Consider the following 15,426-nt stretch of genomic DNA (forward strand, 5'->3'; position numbering starts at 1 on the left):
GCATGTTAAGACAAATAAAACCCCGGGGTCAAATACAGTGTCGACGACATTCACATACTTTATGCAACATTGTATTTTAACTCTAACATTAGACAGTTTATTTAAAAAAAAAAAAAAGCTGTATGAAAAATGTCAAAATTAACCTTGGAATTTACAGAATTTTGAAGTAAGAAAGGGGAGCGTGGCTTCTTTAGGCGAAATCCCCACTCGCTAGTTATGATTCAGAACACATTCAATTGTACTTTTTGGTAGGTCTGCCTAAGCACTACCACCCTCATCATGCAGATCACAAAGTTGTATTTCTGTGGATAGGTCAGTGGGTTACTGCTTTTGATAGAGATATCCTTTTGTTATTTGCAATTCTTAAGCTGCAACCCTCACAATATAGCACAGTGAGCTATAAACCGGCACCATTTGCGAGGTGTGGCTTTAGAACCTTATTGTTTTTTCTAGAAATCGTCAACGATTCATGCACAGCAGGACCGCAATAGAGTCAACAACTGTTGCTTGATCGGGTAGAATCTTCAAAGCCCTGGCAGTGGGAGCAGTGTCTGGATGTTGTAATGAAAGCAGTAACTGCTTGGGTAAGGAGTCTAGTCATGAAGACATGGGAGATTTAATTTGCCCTGTGGGTGTGGTAAGGACCATTGCTTACGTTCAATGATGCACAACTCTCAGACTGTTCACTCGATCTTCTCATACTTCGCACAGTGATGCTTAGCAGTCTGTTCCTTGCTAGGCTAGCACTTTCTAAATCCTCCCGGTCCTGCCTGCAGCTCGTTAATAATATAGTTTCAAGTTCAGCCATGCTAAATCGCTGCTCCAGAAAATTCATGGGCTCGCGATCCTGGCTAGAGTCCCTTTCAAAAGTCTTTTTGGCAATGCTGATAGATTCCTGAATCAATGCTTGCAGTTTTGGTCACTGGGCAATCCGCTAACCTCTAAATGATTGCCTTAATTAAGCTTGGAGGCAGGAGTTTTTTGGCCCTTGGTGTGCCACTCCCTGCGACTTGGATGGATCTCACAAACCTCATAAAAGGCAGTTTACATCTGCATTTTTGTAAGGGAAGTGTTTTATTACTGCTTATTCCCCAAATGTTAATGTGTTGGTTCCTTTTTTTGTTAAAAATATATTCCAACAGTAGCCTAAATAATAACAAAATCCACGAAGCAAGAAGAGGATGCCATACCACAGGCTGTTACGAAGTGTCCCTGTGGAGGTGAAAAGGTACCTCCCTTGGTCACAAGGTTCTGCACCCTTACTTATACGACTACTAGGATATTTGTTAACCAAAAAAAACCTAACATTATTATTTGCAACGCCATTAGCTCAAACCTTCAGTAATGCGAGACCTTTGCATTGCAAATACAAGCATTGGCATAGCCAATAGGTCTCGCTTTTGGGACCTTATAAGTATTTAGTTATGCAGCAGGTCCCAAAGGCGAGACCTATTGGCTATGCCAATGCTTTTTAGAGTTTGAGTGTATATCGAGAAGGCAAAACTACTATATATTGAGAGTGCATAAAGTCAGTTTTTGAAAACGTGGTTGCTTGGTGTATATACACCTTACCTTGTGTTTGACTTTAAAACAGATGCTTATCGAAGCAGACTCTCAGGCTCAAGTGATAGATCAACAAAGCACTCATTTGCAGGCTTTCATGACCATAAAAAACCTTACCTAGTGTTCAGCTTCTCTTCTCTCGAGCAATATTTTCGAAGTGGTTGGTCCAATGTGCTTGGATTCTGGTCTGAAGTGCACCTGAAGAGATAATAACAGCACATACCGACACTCCAGGGTAAGGTGAGAATTGGCTTTCAGTGTATAGTCAGTACTGTGGGCCGGGCTCATTGCATTTGAGTTCGGGTGTTTGTACTGATCCTGAAAACTCGCAAAAACATTTTTTTTCCACAAAAAAAAAAAGGTGATACCAGACTCCAAACCTTCACAACTTTTATTTTCCTATACATATTTTATTTAGTCAGAAAATGTATTCATAAAAACACAAACTAAACGGAATCCATGTGTACATCTTTACCTCAAGCGTGTAGTACATAGATTGAAGGATGCAGTTGCATGGAAGAACACCTTTCAAGTCCATTCGTAACCGGAGCATCAGGTTTCCTCTCCCCCATAGCACTAAGTGAACACAGCTGCATATCGGCAGGATTACCAGTTGACTCCATGTAACCAGTGAGATCATTTTTAAGTCCCCGAGATTTCCTCTTACCATTACATTTTGGTACTTTAGTCTAATTGGAACGAAGATTACACTACCCAGAACACACACGTTTATTTAATGAGATCTCAGGGTTTAGGCTCTGTGATCTAAATGACATGGCGTAATATTCTGTGGTGTAGCTGCACTACTGTTGACTTTAAGCCCTCACATTTTAGGGACAATTCCAGTAACATTCAAGGCTTCATGAATAATAAGCTTTTTTTCCCTAAAATGATGCTACTTTTGTCTTTAGGTTTCCGTACACAAGGCAAATTTATTTGAGAATTAAAATGTTTGGTAGGAGAAAATCGCCGTCTGCATATAGGATTGCCACATTATGTTAAACCCGTATCCTTATAAAACCGTATTATCAGGACTCACGCACTAGATGTTCCAACTGGGTCAATTGCTCTAGGACCCAAACAATGAGACACACACACACACAGTATTGCTTGCAGTGGGGCAGGTGCTATTTCCTTTGAAGTGAAATATAATATATCTGGATCACACCCGAGAGGAAGCAAACCCAAGATGCACCTTTCACCCCCTATGGGTTTGAGCTCTAGAAAGCTCCAGGCTCCTTTAACTGTTACATGTCTAGTTAAGTCTTTGGTAAAAAAGATATCTCTACAGCACTTCTTTGGAAATGGTTACAATGAAATATGTTTGTAATGCTAAATGAAAGTGTACATTACTACATGATACCCATGGTTTCTTTATACTGCCGTTAAGTCCCTAGGAGGGGGTGCATATTTGTTGTTTGAGTGGAGGTTGTGAGGCAGCGTAGCAAAACAAATATTTCTCTTCTGCTGCATCTTCTGTGAAACCCTATAGCAGGGAATTCAACCGATATTAACTGCGTTTGGCTTCGTTATTCGAAAAGCATTTCTTCATGAGAGCGGGTGCTTAATTTCAATTATGCCTAATTCCCATATCATTGAAAATGCATCACACTGAAAAGGTCCCAACAGTGAGAAACGAGTAGAAGGTGTTTGAGGAGATCTGAGATACATCTGTGATGAAGAGAGATGACGACTAGGCCTACTCAGTCTCACCAATGACTTCCAGTCCTTGCCACACAGACTCTGATTTAATAACGTGATCTCACCTCAGGTGATAGATACAGTTTGAGGTTTAAATTCGAATCGAGGGCTGTACGGTGAAGTGTTTGCTTAACCTAAACCCTCTTCATTCGTGAAATCAATTGATGAAGAGGTGTTAAAGGAAAATGTATTTTCTACTTCTTTCTAACCCCCTGTAAATTTCAGATGTCTGGTATTATAATGTCATGCTGCAGTGCTCACAAGGCATGCCGAATATACCACACTAAATCGCTTAAACATACTTAAATATTTGGTTAACAGAGCTACCTCACATGCGCTTGCAAATGGAAATACAAATAAATACTATTTGTCAGCATGCCTATGAAAGAAACATTGGAAACAGAAGTCACAGGGTGCAAAGTAATGCATCCTAAAAGCCAGGACAGGCTAAATGTGCTCCTAATAATACATAGAAAGATGTGAATTCTGAGAAAAAACGGAAATTCCTCAGAAAACGTGCATAACTTGAACATCCTACTGTGGTTTTACTAGAGGCAAATATCCTGATAAAAGTCTTGGGGGAAGCATGATCAAGAGGCATATCTTTTTCTGATCCACACCACAGCAGTTCTTACTGTTGTTACTCGGTGGCTATGAAACGCTGTTTGCACAACATATGAGCTAAGTTCTCCTAAAAAAAACCTACATTGAAACATTGCGTAAAGGGCAGTTGATAACCTAGACAATGAAGTTTTCATATTGAGGTAGGAACCAGTCGGACAGACTTCTGTTCCAAAACTCTGTAAGGCACAAAGGTATACTTTGCAAAAATAAAAGCATCCTAGTTCAGATACATAGAAACAATGTGTGGGAGTATGATTTGCAATGCTGGTTCTTACTTTAAAAGACAATAAATAGTTATGTTAAAATAGCCAACTAAAAATAAAACGCTTTAAGCATTCTAGCACGTATAGGAAGAATGCTTGAGGAGGACAGATGTTAGCGTCTGAAAAATCACAGTGTCAACATTAACCCTGAGAGATCTGCTTTTTAAAAAACAACTATTTAAAGAAAACAAACAAAAAATAGTTTACAGTGTGCCGGATTATTTTTGTGATGCATCAGGTATACCCAGATGTGGGTCTCAGGCTCACTGTTCCACTTGTTTCCGGTCCATGGACGACCTGGCTTGGCAGTTTGGTCTGGACTGATCAGAGGCATTTTGAGCAAAAGAACAATGGATTCTACCAAGATCTATTGACTGGGGGTGAATGCTTGATTTGCTCTACATTCCGTCCATCATCTGCGTGTCTTTTTATTTTTGTGATGCTACATGTTGCAAAAAGTGCACAACTTTAAATCGCAGTGAAGAATTGAAACAGTTCAGGTTTGTACCCGCTTTCACATTAGGCTATAACCAGGTTTCTACTTTACACTTCCAGAGTATATTGCAATGATAAATTAAAGCACAGAGTTCATGTAAGATGTTAAAATGCAGTGACTTACGCCTTGAAAAGGTATTATCTGTGAGACACCAGAGCCATCTGTCCTGTTCTGGTGTATGACACACCCCACTTACTAAATTACCATTGGGATATTCTGGAAAAAAATCTCCTAAAAAATTACTGCATAGTTACTGGCATCCCCAATATTGCAAGTGCCAGCAAGTTCTGTTGGTGACTTAAACGCTGATAGAGAAAATGTGTTCGGTCATGCAGATCAGCATTCTGAATCTCGGCAAGGCTAACTTAGCCTTCCTTGGGTAACAGACGGGCTGTTATTAATAGTGCTTAGAGGTGTCAGAAGTGTGCCATTAAGATGTATGTAGAATCAAGTTGTTATTGTTTTGAGATGGCGCATTGGGCTACATGAGCTTCTTTAAAAGTATAAATAAGACCAGTAAACATGCTGCATATGGAAGAGTAAAGCCTACATTTTGCATCTTGAAAAGATGAAGGCACCGAAGCATGCTGTACCATGTTCTAAAATATATGCAGAAGACACAAAGATTTATTATAGCCTTAGAGCCCGTGTAAAATGTATTTCTGTTTCCATAGCCCTTTACACCATATGAGAGGTATCACAAAGCAGCATCGCAGCGTGAGTTGCCAGTGCCCAGGGCAAGGCAAGTATCCTTCCGCTTTTCTTTTTAAAATGTGCACCCCTAAAAATGCTCCTGCACCCCTAAGAATTTTGCCCCTGGGGCAACCGCCCCTGTGGCCCCGCCCGGGCTATGCAGTTGTCACAAAGTGTTTACTTTGTAGAAGAATAAATGCCAGTGCCCAAAGGTGTGCTCAGAAGTCAACAGTCAGTTTTGGCACGTCAAACACTATGGCTGCATAGTCTGGAATTTGCCTCCTCATGCCTATTTAATAGACTACCAGACACTCACCGCCCTTTCATATTACTCTTGCAGGTTTCCTGGTTTCTCTCTCTGTGATGGTTTTCCTGTCTTTCCCCTTTAAAAAAAACATAAGTGCCGGTCCCCAAAAATTAGTGTAGATACTGGTTTCGCCATGATTTCGTCATAAGAACATATAAAATCAAGTGGTGGTGTATATGAATACTAAGTGGACAGCATGAGGGGAATGAGATGTCTGTCAGCAGGAGCAGGAGAACCAGCGACCATGATCTTTTGGTTAGGAAGTGGAAGAGAACAATGTTTGTGCCGAGCACATGGATGAGAAGACCACTGGATGGAGTGTTGGAGCATGGTGGGTGAGGAAACCATCACTTTTAATTCAGAACCAGTGGGGTGTTTGTGTTGCACTCTCGTTCATACATAGGAGAAGGTTTAGAAGAAGATTGTCGTTTTCAGAATGTTTGTGGCGTGGTTGTTGGTCAGAGAGGAGGTGGTACACCATTGCACATATGGAGGGCAGCAACAGTACAGGCGAGTTTGTATTTTACGAATGACATTGGCATAGTTGTGAAATCTTGCTGGGCAAGTTCAGACTGAGTGGGGTAAATATATTTCTGAGTACCAGGATATAATAAAACATTCAAAATGGATTACATTCCTCCTCCTAACCATTATCATAATGAGTTACCTGGGATTTCTATGGTTACAGATGAGCGGACAGCTGCACACAATGACCCATGCGTGTTCCTATCATTTCACAAGTGGTTCTATGAAACTATTCAAGAACGGCCTACCGCAAAACAGCTTTCATTTCCTTGACTGTCTAAAAAGAGTGTTAGCCACAGAAACATCGAACACACATTTGTTTAAAGACAAAAGGGAAAACATTCCTAACCCACCCCCACCTTTCAAATGTAAAACATATTTGAATTCGAAGTAAAGGAGAATCAAACAATGTCGAGCCCTTTCTTTTACAGACAATTACTGTAACAATAGGAAACTATACAGGATGAAACATCAAAAAATAATAATCACAGTTGAACTAACATACAAGAAAGAAAAAGCTGTTACTGGTTTGCATGCAATCTTATGGGGGCAGTGGTATAACCGAATATTGATGGAGTAATTGTTTTGAGTGGTTTGAGTTCCAATGCACAGCCCTAATCATAACCAAGGACATATTCACAAGCAATTCATAATAAATCAAAAGGTGTTGTACAATAGCATGTTAATAATTAAAAGTATTGGAAGCCCATTATCTGAGCGTACTGCGACTTTTTTTTAGACCCCTGCCTAATGTCAGGAAATCCATCTCCAGTTCTTGTGGGAAGTAGCTCTAATGGTTTTAGTGTTGACTATGAAGTTACTCAGAAAACTCCAATTGGCTCAACCTAGACATATGGGTCACTGATTAGAAGTCAATTTAAAGATTTCTAAAAAGTTGAAACTCTGTTGCATGTTCTAATTTTCTCTCAAGGAATTTCACAAGTTAGATTTAGTTGCTTATTTCGAGAATTTGTAATGTCGATATTGTTTTTTATTTAAAATATGTTTGGGGAATGGTTTTCATAAAATATTCTCAATTAAACGTGAACATTGCTCTTTAAAAAAAACATTTTAGGATTTCGTAAATAGAAATCAGGATTTTTTATTTAAGCAAAGACGTCAGGGAATTTTTAACCAGGAAGGCGTGTACTTGAAACTTTTGAGACTATTAGAAATAGATTTAAGATTACTGTATTTTTTTTTTAAAAAAATAGTTGGGATTGGAAAATATTTTAAGTTATTTAATAATAGGGTCAAGTCCATTTTTAAACTTCTTTCTAAAAACTTTGCAACTGTTATTCAGTGTATTACAAAAAGATCATTGGACATTCATGTTGAAAAGGTTAAGATCTAAATGTGAAAAAAACGAAAACTTTGAATTGTTTGTTTAAATGTTCTAAAACCATTTATGTGTTAAATTACCTACACTTGATTAACTTATTTAAAAATATTTTTGATTCTTGGGTAGAGTAAACAAATCCAACCTTTTAAAAACGAGAGATGTTCCTTTTTACAAACCCCAAAAGTTTTTTAACTGAAAATGCTGTAGAACTTGCTGAAGTCGGCCTTTTCTTCTTTCACACTATAATCCGCTCCAAGGACTAGTGAGGGTTAATATTTTGATAACAGACTTTTTTCAGCAGTCACGTTTGAGGTTAGGTGGTCAATATGTCACCAGATGGTTATAACAGTGCCCTAATTGGTGCCCAGTATAAATCTCTCGCATTTAGAGCATGATTATTATTTAGATTCGGTGTATGCATTGCACAGACTGTACAGATCCCTTTTTCACAATCGTATCCATTGTGGATTGGTTTACTGCCTCAAGCCAGTAGCATGGCTTTGCTTTCTACTTTCAAGCGCAGAGTACGAAGCCCACAATCAAGAGTATGTCATACCCAAGGCATGTCCCTCTTCCACTGCAGTTCCATTTGTGGTGGTTGTCAAGTGCCACCCTCTTGTAGATCAGCACAATGCTACCAGCGTAAACATATCAACATACTGCCAGTGGTCCTCCCTGAGCAATCACACAGTTAAGTAATTCGTAGAACCCTTGTAGTGCGTGGAGTGGATAAAATATATGGTCCACAAATCTCTACCCATGTGCTACGATCCTAAAGCTGCAGGTTGGCAATATGTTGGTTGGCCTCACGCTGTGGAGACTACAGTCTTTTTACAAGGTTAACCGAAAGACTAACAGTCTTATGTAGAATGTCATTCATCTGGTCCAAAACTGCTTTCAGGCTCCCCACTGGTATCCAGTATGGCTCATGTATTCCACAGGCAGCGTTTTGCACAATTCAAGTTTTAGTTTAAAATAACCAAGAATGGCTTAACGGTTATAGAAGAAAAAAGAGTATTGCTAGTATCTCATTCAACAAGGACCTTCTCTCCCTTACTCAGTGTTAAAGAAGAGATGCTGTTATTTGCTTCTGGGGCAGTTTTCTGTTCAGATTTTAATGTCCAGAGTATGTATTTTTCCCCAAACGCTTTTTCCTGCTGTGATCCTGGAACAAGGCTTGTCGTGACTTGGTGCGTACAGCATGGAGGTGACTTGGTTTTTCTGTCTAGGCTGTTGCAAGGCATTCTTAGGCGCTCTCTTGCCTCACAGCCAAGTTCTCATAGCACAACTTATCACTCTAACTCATCCAAGATCAGCGTTAATTTCTCCATGGTGAGATTACGTGTAGAGTGACTGCCCTTGGAGTGACAATATTTCTCTCGTCTACAGACAACCTGTACGAAATGCCTTCTGGCATTCCTGGTAAATATGGAAACTGGGCATTAATGTAATACTTCTGAATGTTGATTTCAAAAGAATTTGGCACAAGCTGGTTCTGGTGTTAATACCACAGTATGGTATATGGAGCCTAGTGCGACAGCAATTTTAATAAAGCCAGGATCTGCCAATGTTTTTAGGGTGTTTGAAAGATATTCCCTTCATGCTGTCTTTTGGCATTCTAAGACATTGTTCCCTTGATGGTCTCCAGGTTTCAGATGCATATGGAGCTTGTGAGCAGTGGGCATAGCATTAAGAGTAGGTGGATAGTTGAGGATCATGGAAGGGAAGAGGTGGTTGGAGTGGTGCACCCGATGCCCAGCTTGTGGTCTTTGCCCCCTCTTCAGCGGTGTCAAGGGCAGAAGAAGCGGCGTAGTACAAACTGTCCAACGAGAACCAACGCTAGTGCTGCCACCACATACTTGAAGTAGACATTATCCAGGTCCAGTGCTGCAGTCTGTCGAGAAAATGTAAATGTAATGTTTTTATACCCATTTAATGCTGGAGATTAAGCAGTTGCTAAGAGAAGAAAAATAACTGGGACACAGGCATTTGGTATCAGTTATCAAGATTAATACATTTATTAGGAGAGGAGACCAGCATTAATTGACAGATGTACTGGTTTCGTGGTCAGCACATCACCACATTTTCTTTATCCCAGTTTAGAAACTACAATTATATCCTAGACTACCTTGGCCTTCTCTTCACTAGGATTAGAAAGCTGCTGAGTTTTGAAGAAAAGGAAAATGCTATACCAGTATGCATCTGTTCTTGGCATGTAGAGCTGCAGAGTTGCACACTGTGCATAGATCGCCACCTAGTGTTGGGCCTGGATGTTTGAAGTTTGTTTTTGTCCTGAAAAGTTCTTTGGAAGTCACGAGATGGGTGACTCCTCCTCTGGACTATACTGCGCATGGACATCGGCTCCATCCTCAGATTGTTTTTCGACATTAGGGAAATGATGGAGCTTTGCAAGAAAAGGAAGGATGTCCGTGTAAACTGTATCTAATTAAGATAATACTGGAACAGACAAGGGTAGCAGGGTGGGCGTGTGCAACTCTGCAGCTCTACATGCCAAGAACAGATGCAAACTGGTAAGTAGCATTTTCCGTTCGAGGCATATGAGCTGCAGATTGCACACTGTGCATAGATTGTATAGCAGTACCCCCCATTAGCGGCAACCACCCCTATCTGTTGCAGTAGTTTGAAATAATGTTTTGAGAACAGCCGGGCCCACATTAGCTTTTGCTTGGTTTGCACATCTACACAATAGTGTTTTGTGAATGTGTGAGGTGTAGACCATGTAGCTGCTTTGCAGATGTCATCTAGGGGAATGTTCTTTAAAAATGCAATTGAAGCCCCTATTTTCCTTGTGGAATGGGCTTTAGGAGGAACAGAACGTTCATTTAGCTTTGTGGTAGCAAGTTTGTATGCATTTGACAATTCATCTAGCTATCCCAGATTTTGATATGGGATTACCCTTGTGTGGTATTGAGAAAGACACAAAAATTTGTTTGGTTTTCCGAAAAGGTTGTGTTCTCTCAATGTAGTATAGCAATGCTCTTTTGACATCTAGGGTATGAAGAGCTCTTTCTGCTACGGTCTGTGGCTGCGAGAAAAAAACTGGCAGTTCCACAGATTGATTGAGGTGGAAGGGAGAAATGGCCGTGGGTAGGAATTTTGGATTAGTACGGAGAACAACCTTATTCTGATGCATTTGCAAGAAAGGTACTTGAATGGTTAGTGCGTGTGGTTTACTAACTCTTCGTAGAGAAGTAATAGCTACTAGGAACGCAACCTTCCATGTTAAAAATTGTAGTTCACATTTATGTAAAGGTTCAAAGGGAGGTCCCATTAGCCGTGTGAGAACAATGCTTAAATTCCATACTGGTGAAGGTGGTACTCTGGGAGGAATTATTCTCTTAAGGCCTTCCATAAAGGCTTTAATAGCAGGCACTCTGAAGAGAGATAGATGTTATCTGTTTTGAAGATATGCTCCTATAGCTGCAAGATGTAGCCTAATAGATGTGTAGGCTAAGTTACATCTTTGGAGGTGCAGTAAATATCCTATGATGTGTTGAATAGACACGTCTAAAGGATTAATATTGTTGTTGTGACAGTATATTACAAAACGTTTCCACTTAGCTGCATAGCTTGCTCTAGTGGTTGGGCGTCTAGCTTCTTTTATAACATTCATGCAGTCTGGAGGAAGGTTAAGATAACCAAATTCTAGGATTTCAGGAGCCAGATCGCAAGGTTGAGATGAGCTGTGTCCGGGTGCCTGATCTCTCCACAGTTCTTTGTTAAAAGGCGTGGAGACAGGTATAGTTTTTGGTGTGGCACTACAGACAGTTGTAGGAGTGTGGCGTACCATGGCTGTCTGACCCACGTTGGAGCAACTAGGATGAGGGTCAGAGAATGCTGCTGTAGTTTGTGTACTACTAGTGGCATGAGTGGTAGAGGTGGAAACGCGTACGCAAATTTGTTTGACCAGTTGATCCATATCGCATTGCCTTTGGATGTGGGTGTGGATATCTGGCGGCGAAGCTTGGGCATTTTGCGTTTTTGTGGATGGCAAAGAGGTCTATCTGAGGTTGTCCCCACATCTGAAAGAATGGTTGAAGAACTGTCGGATTAAGTTCCCACTCGTGGATCTGTTGTGTCTGACGCTTAACAGATCTGCCATGGTATTTTGAACTCCTGGGACATGTTGGGCTAAGAGGAATATGTTTTGAGGTATAGCCCACCGCCATATGTTCTGTGCTAGCTGAGAGAGTTGCAGGGACTGTGTTCCTCCCTGTTTCTGTATGTAACACATGGCTGTCATGTTGTCCGTGTGGACTAACACAGCTTTGTTTAATATTTGCTGTTGAAAAGCTTTCAGTGCTAGGAATATAGCTAATAACTCCAGATGATTGATGTGGAGTAACTTTTGTTGCGGTGTCCACCTGCCTTGCGTGGTGTGTTGCAGTAGGTGGGTGGGCCCCCAGCCGGAGAGCGATGCATCCGCTGTCAAGATTATCTGAGGAACTGGCTGTAAGAACGGTCGTCCCTTGGAAGGGTTTTTGGTGTTCCACCACTGCAGAGAGCGATGAGTCAGACCGTCTAGGGAGTGTTGTGGCTGAAACTTTGCGAGAAGAGTTTGCATGCAGGCTATCCTTATTGGAGTGGGATAAGCTAGCGCTGTTGAGGTGTTTATTGTGGCACCGAGGTACTGTTGTACTTTGGATTGTTGCAGATGAGGCCTGGTGTGGTTTATTGTGAACCCCAAGTTGTGGAGCAGTTGGATTGTGGCATGGGTGTGTTCTACACACTGGTTGTATGAGCTGGCTGTTATGAGCCAGTCGTCGAGGTACAGTAAGACGTGGATGTACTGTCTTCGTAAATGTGCCGTCACTACTGCTAGGCACTTGGGGAATACTCTTGGTGCTGTAGTGACTCTGAATGGGAGTACTTTGAATTGATAGTGCTGCCCTTCTATTACAAATCTGAGATACTTCCTGTGAGCTTTGTGAATGGGAATGTGGAAGTATGCGTCCTTGAGATCTAGAGTAGCAAGGAAGTTGTTTTGTAATAGGAGAGGAAGGACGTGTTGGAGTGTGACCATGTGAAAATGGTCTGACTGGATGTATATGTTTAGCAGTCTGAGGTCCAGAATAGGCCTTAGAGAGCAGTCCTTCGGGATAAGGAAGTATAGGGAGTAATCCCCCTTGTTTTGTTGGTGCAGAGGAACTGGTTCTATTGCACTCTTTTCTAGCAAAGATATTACTTCTTGCTTTAGCAGTGATAGATGTTCTTGTGACATTGGGCGCTGTTTAGGTGGTATGTTTGGGGGGGTAGATGTTCGTTCTAGACAGTAACGTGACTGAATAATTTGATGCACCCACCTGTCTGATGTGATGTTGATCCAGGCAGGAAGGAATTGTTGTAGTTTTCCCCCCACAGGAGTGGAATGTTGGGGGGGAAGCGGAGTAAAGTCTTTGGGTAGGTGTGGAGGCAGAGCGGGAGTTGTTGGTTTTGCCTCTGCCTTTGTTGTTGTTACCCCTATAACCCCCTCTCTGGTAGCCTTTAGTGAATGTGGATTGGCTAGGGGTCTTGTAAGAAGCGGAAGGGCTTTCGGAGGAGTAGCCTCTTGCGTTGACTCTATATGATGAGCGACGAAAAGAACGTCTGGGAGCTTGCAGTTGCAAGGCTCCCATAGATTTTGTTGTGTCGGTGTCTTTTTTCATTTTTTCTAAAGCCACATCAACATTAGGGCCAAATAAATGGTTTTCCTCAAATGGCTGATTTAGGATGGAATTTTGTACCTCAGGTTTAAAACCTGAAATACGTAGCCATGCATGTCTACGCAAAAGGGTACTGGTATTAATTGCCCTTGAGGCAGTGTCTGCAGCATCTAGGGCACAACGAATTGAAGTATTAGTAATATTTTTACCTTCTTGTATGAGTTCATTGACCCTATTATTATACTTGTCTGGGAGATGCTGCATTATGGACTCTAGTTCATCATAATGTGCCCTGTCGTACCTTGCCAACAACGCTTGAGTATTGGCAATGCGCCATATATTAGCTGCCTGTGACGCCGTGCGCTTACCAGAGGCGTCAAGGAGTATAGATTCCTTATCTGGAGGTGAGGCCTCACCTGATGTCTGTGAATCAGCACGTTTACGTGCATTGGATACTACTAAAGAATCTAATGGTGCTGGACCTCTAATGTAAACTGGGTCTGTAGGGGCAACTTTGTATTTTTTCTCAATTAGAGGGTTGAGGACCCGAGCCCTGACAGGATCTTTAAATACCTCTGTTGGGTGCTTAATGACCCCTTTACTTGGATGCTAATGACAAGGGTAACTCGTCATGGAGTTTCCATTGATTTCAATGGAATTTACATGGACTCCAGGGACATGCCATAGCATCCAAGTGGTTAAGCATTGGCAAAATTGCAGTGGACCTTTGTGTGTTATCAAAAGTGTCCAATAGGAAATCTTCCTCCACAGTATCGGTATGTAAATCAACCCCATGGTACTGGGCAGCTCTTTGAACTAGTAGGTTAAAATCTATAGTGTCCTTTGGTGGGGAAGGCCTGAAAATCTTGGGGTGTGGTTTGACTCCCATTTGAGTTTCACCACCCATACAAAAAAGACCGCTGCTTCCTGCTTTGGGATTTTGCGTCAGCTTCGGTCCACCTTCAAATTTTTTGACGCTCCCACTCGTCAGCTTATCGTGCAAGCCATGATCCTGTCCAAACTGGATTATGTTAGCTCTCTTTTTCTTGGAGTCAACCAGGCTGAGCTTTCTCGCCTCCAACGCATTCAGAACGCCGCCGCCAGGGCTCTGGTTGGCCTGCCCAAATTCTGTTCGGCCAGGAAAACCATTTACAATCTTCATTGGCTCCCGGTGGCACAGAGAATAAAGTTTAAATCTTTGATCCTAACTTTCAAAATTCTTAAACTTTCTTCCCCTCCGATCCTTCAGCATCTAATCTCTCCCTATGTGCCAGCTCATACTCTGAGGTCCTCTGCTCTTTATCTTGCTATCGTTCCTCGTTTTAAGAGATCCAGGACAGGCGGACGTTCCTTCCAAGTTCTTGCCGCCAAGTTGTGGAACTCTTTGCCTGTGCATATCCGTGCCATCGAGGGGCTTTCTGCTTTCAGGAAGGCAGTAAAAACCTTCCTCTTTCCCCTGGTCCCCTAGTTATGTTTGCTGTGTTGTGTTCTTGGTCTCTGTCCGGTTTTTGGTTGTGTTCTCGCGCCAGGACGCCCCTTTGCTGGGGCATCTGTGCGCGTAATAAATCCGGTTAACATAACATAACATAACAAGGATATACATCGTCTTGTGGGACGTAAGGCACATCAGAGGTGTTATAATCATCCCATGGGTTAGGTGACTTAGGGGGGACTATTGGTCCCTGCTGGGTCATGTGCACCCACACCTGTGTCATCAGAGTGTGTATCTACATCATCGTCTGGGTTAGTGGATGGTGTAGGCGAGTGATGTGGTGGAGGAGGTTTAGGAGGAGGAACAGTATGGGGAGGTAGTGGAGAAGGGACCCTTAATGGAGAGGTTGGAATGTCTCTCTTATTTGGGGGAGGAGGAGATGCAGGCGCCTCTAGTGGTCTTTTATTGGAGCTAAGAGCTAGTTTTCCAGTCTTAGGATCTTTTATAAGAGTCTTTTAAGTAGGATCTGGTGTAAAAAGCTCTTCTGTGTCTGGCAGATCCTTCGGCGTCAAAGTTTTCGGATCCGAAGGTTTCTTCGGCACCGACTCGGTAGTTGGTCTAGAGTCTTTTGGTTTAGAAGTATGACCTTTTGAAATGTCTTTTACCGGAACGTGTTTTTTCGATTCCTGGTGTTTTTTTCGGCTCCGAAACACGAGAGTAGGGACCTTTAGGTGGTTTTTTACTCGGCTCCGAGTGCGGTTTCGGCATCGATGAGCCGGTGCCAGTCTTCGGCGCCGAGTGCTTAGGTGTCGGAGCA

The 15,426-nt window shown here is 41.9% G+C and overlaps 1 protein-coding gene across 2 annotated transcripts in view; it reads right to left on the reverse strand.

Moving 5' to 3' along the window:
- Positions 1 to 1,936: 1,936 nt before the first annotated feature.
- Positions 1,937 to 15,426, reverse strand: part of BAK1 (BCL2 antagonist/killer 1) — a 261,213-nt gene continuing 247,723 nt past the window's right edge. For both annotated transcript variants that reach the window (XM_078644234.1, XM_078644236.1), the window contains exon 6: positions 1,937 to 9,408. In XM_078644234.1, coding sequence (XP_078500360.1) covers positions 9,304 to 9,408 — 105 coding nt within the window. In that variant the 3' untranslated portion in view covers positions 1,937 to 9,303. The remainder of the gene's footprint in view (positions 9,409 to 15,426) is intronic.

Source organism: Lissotriton helveticus, chromosome 5_1 (assembly GCF_964261635.1).
Source record: "Lissotriton helveticus chromosome 5_1, aLisHel1.1, whole genome shotgun sequence".
Classification (NCBI taxonomy): domain Eukaryota; kingdom Metazoa; phylum Chordata; class Amphibia; order Caudata; family Salamandridae; genus Lissotriton; species Lissotriton helveticus.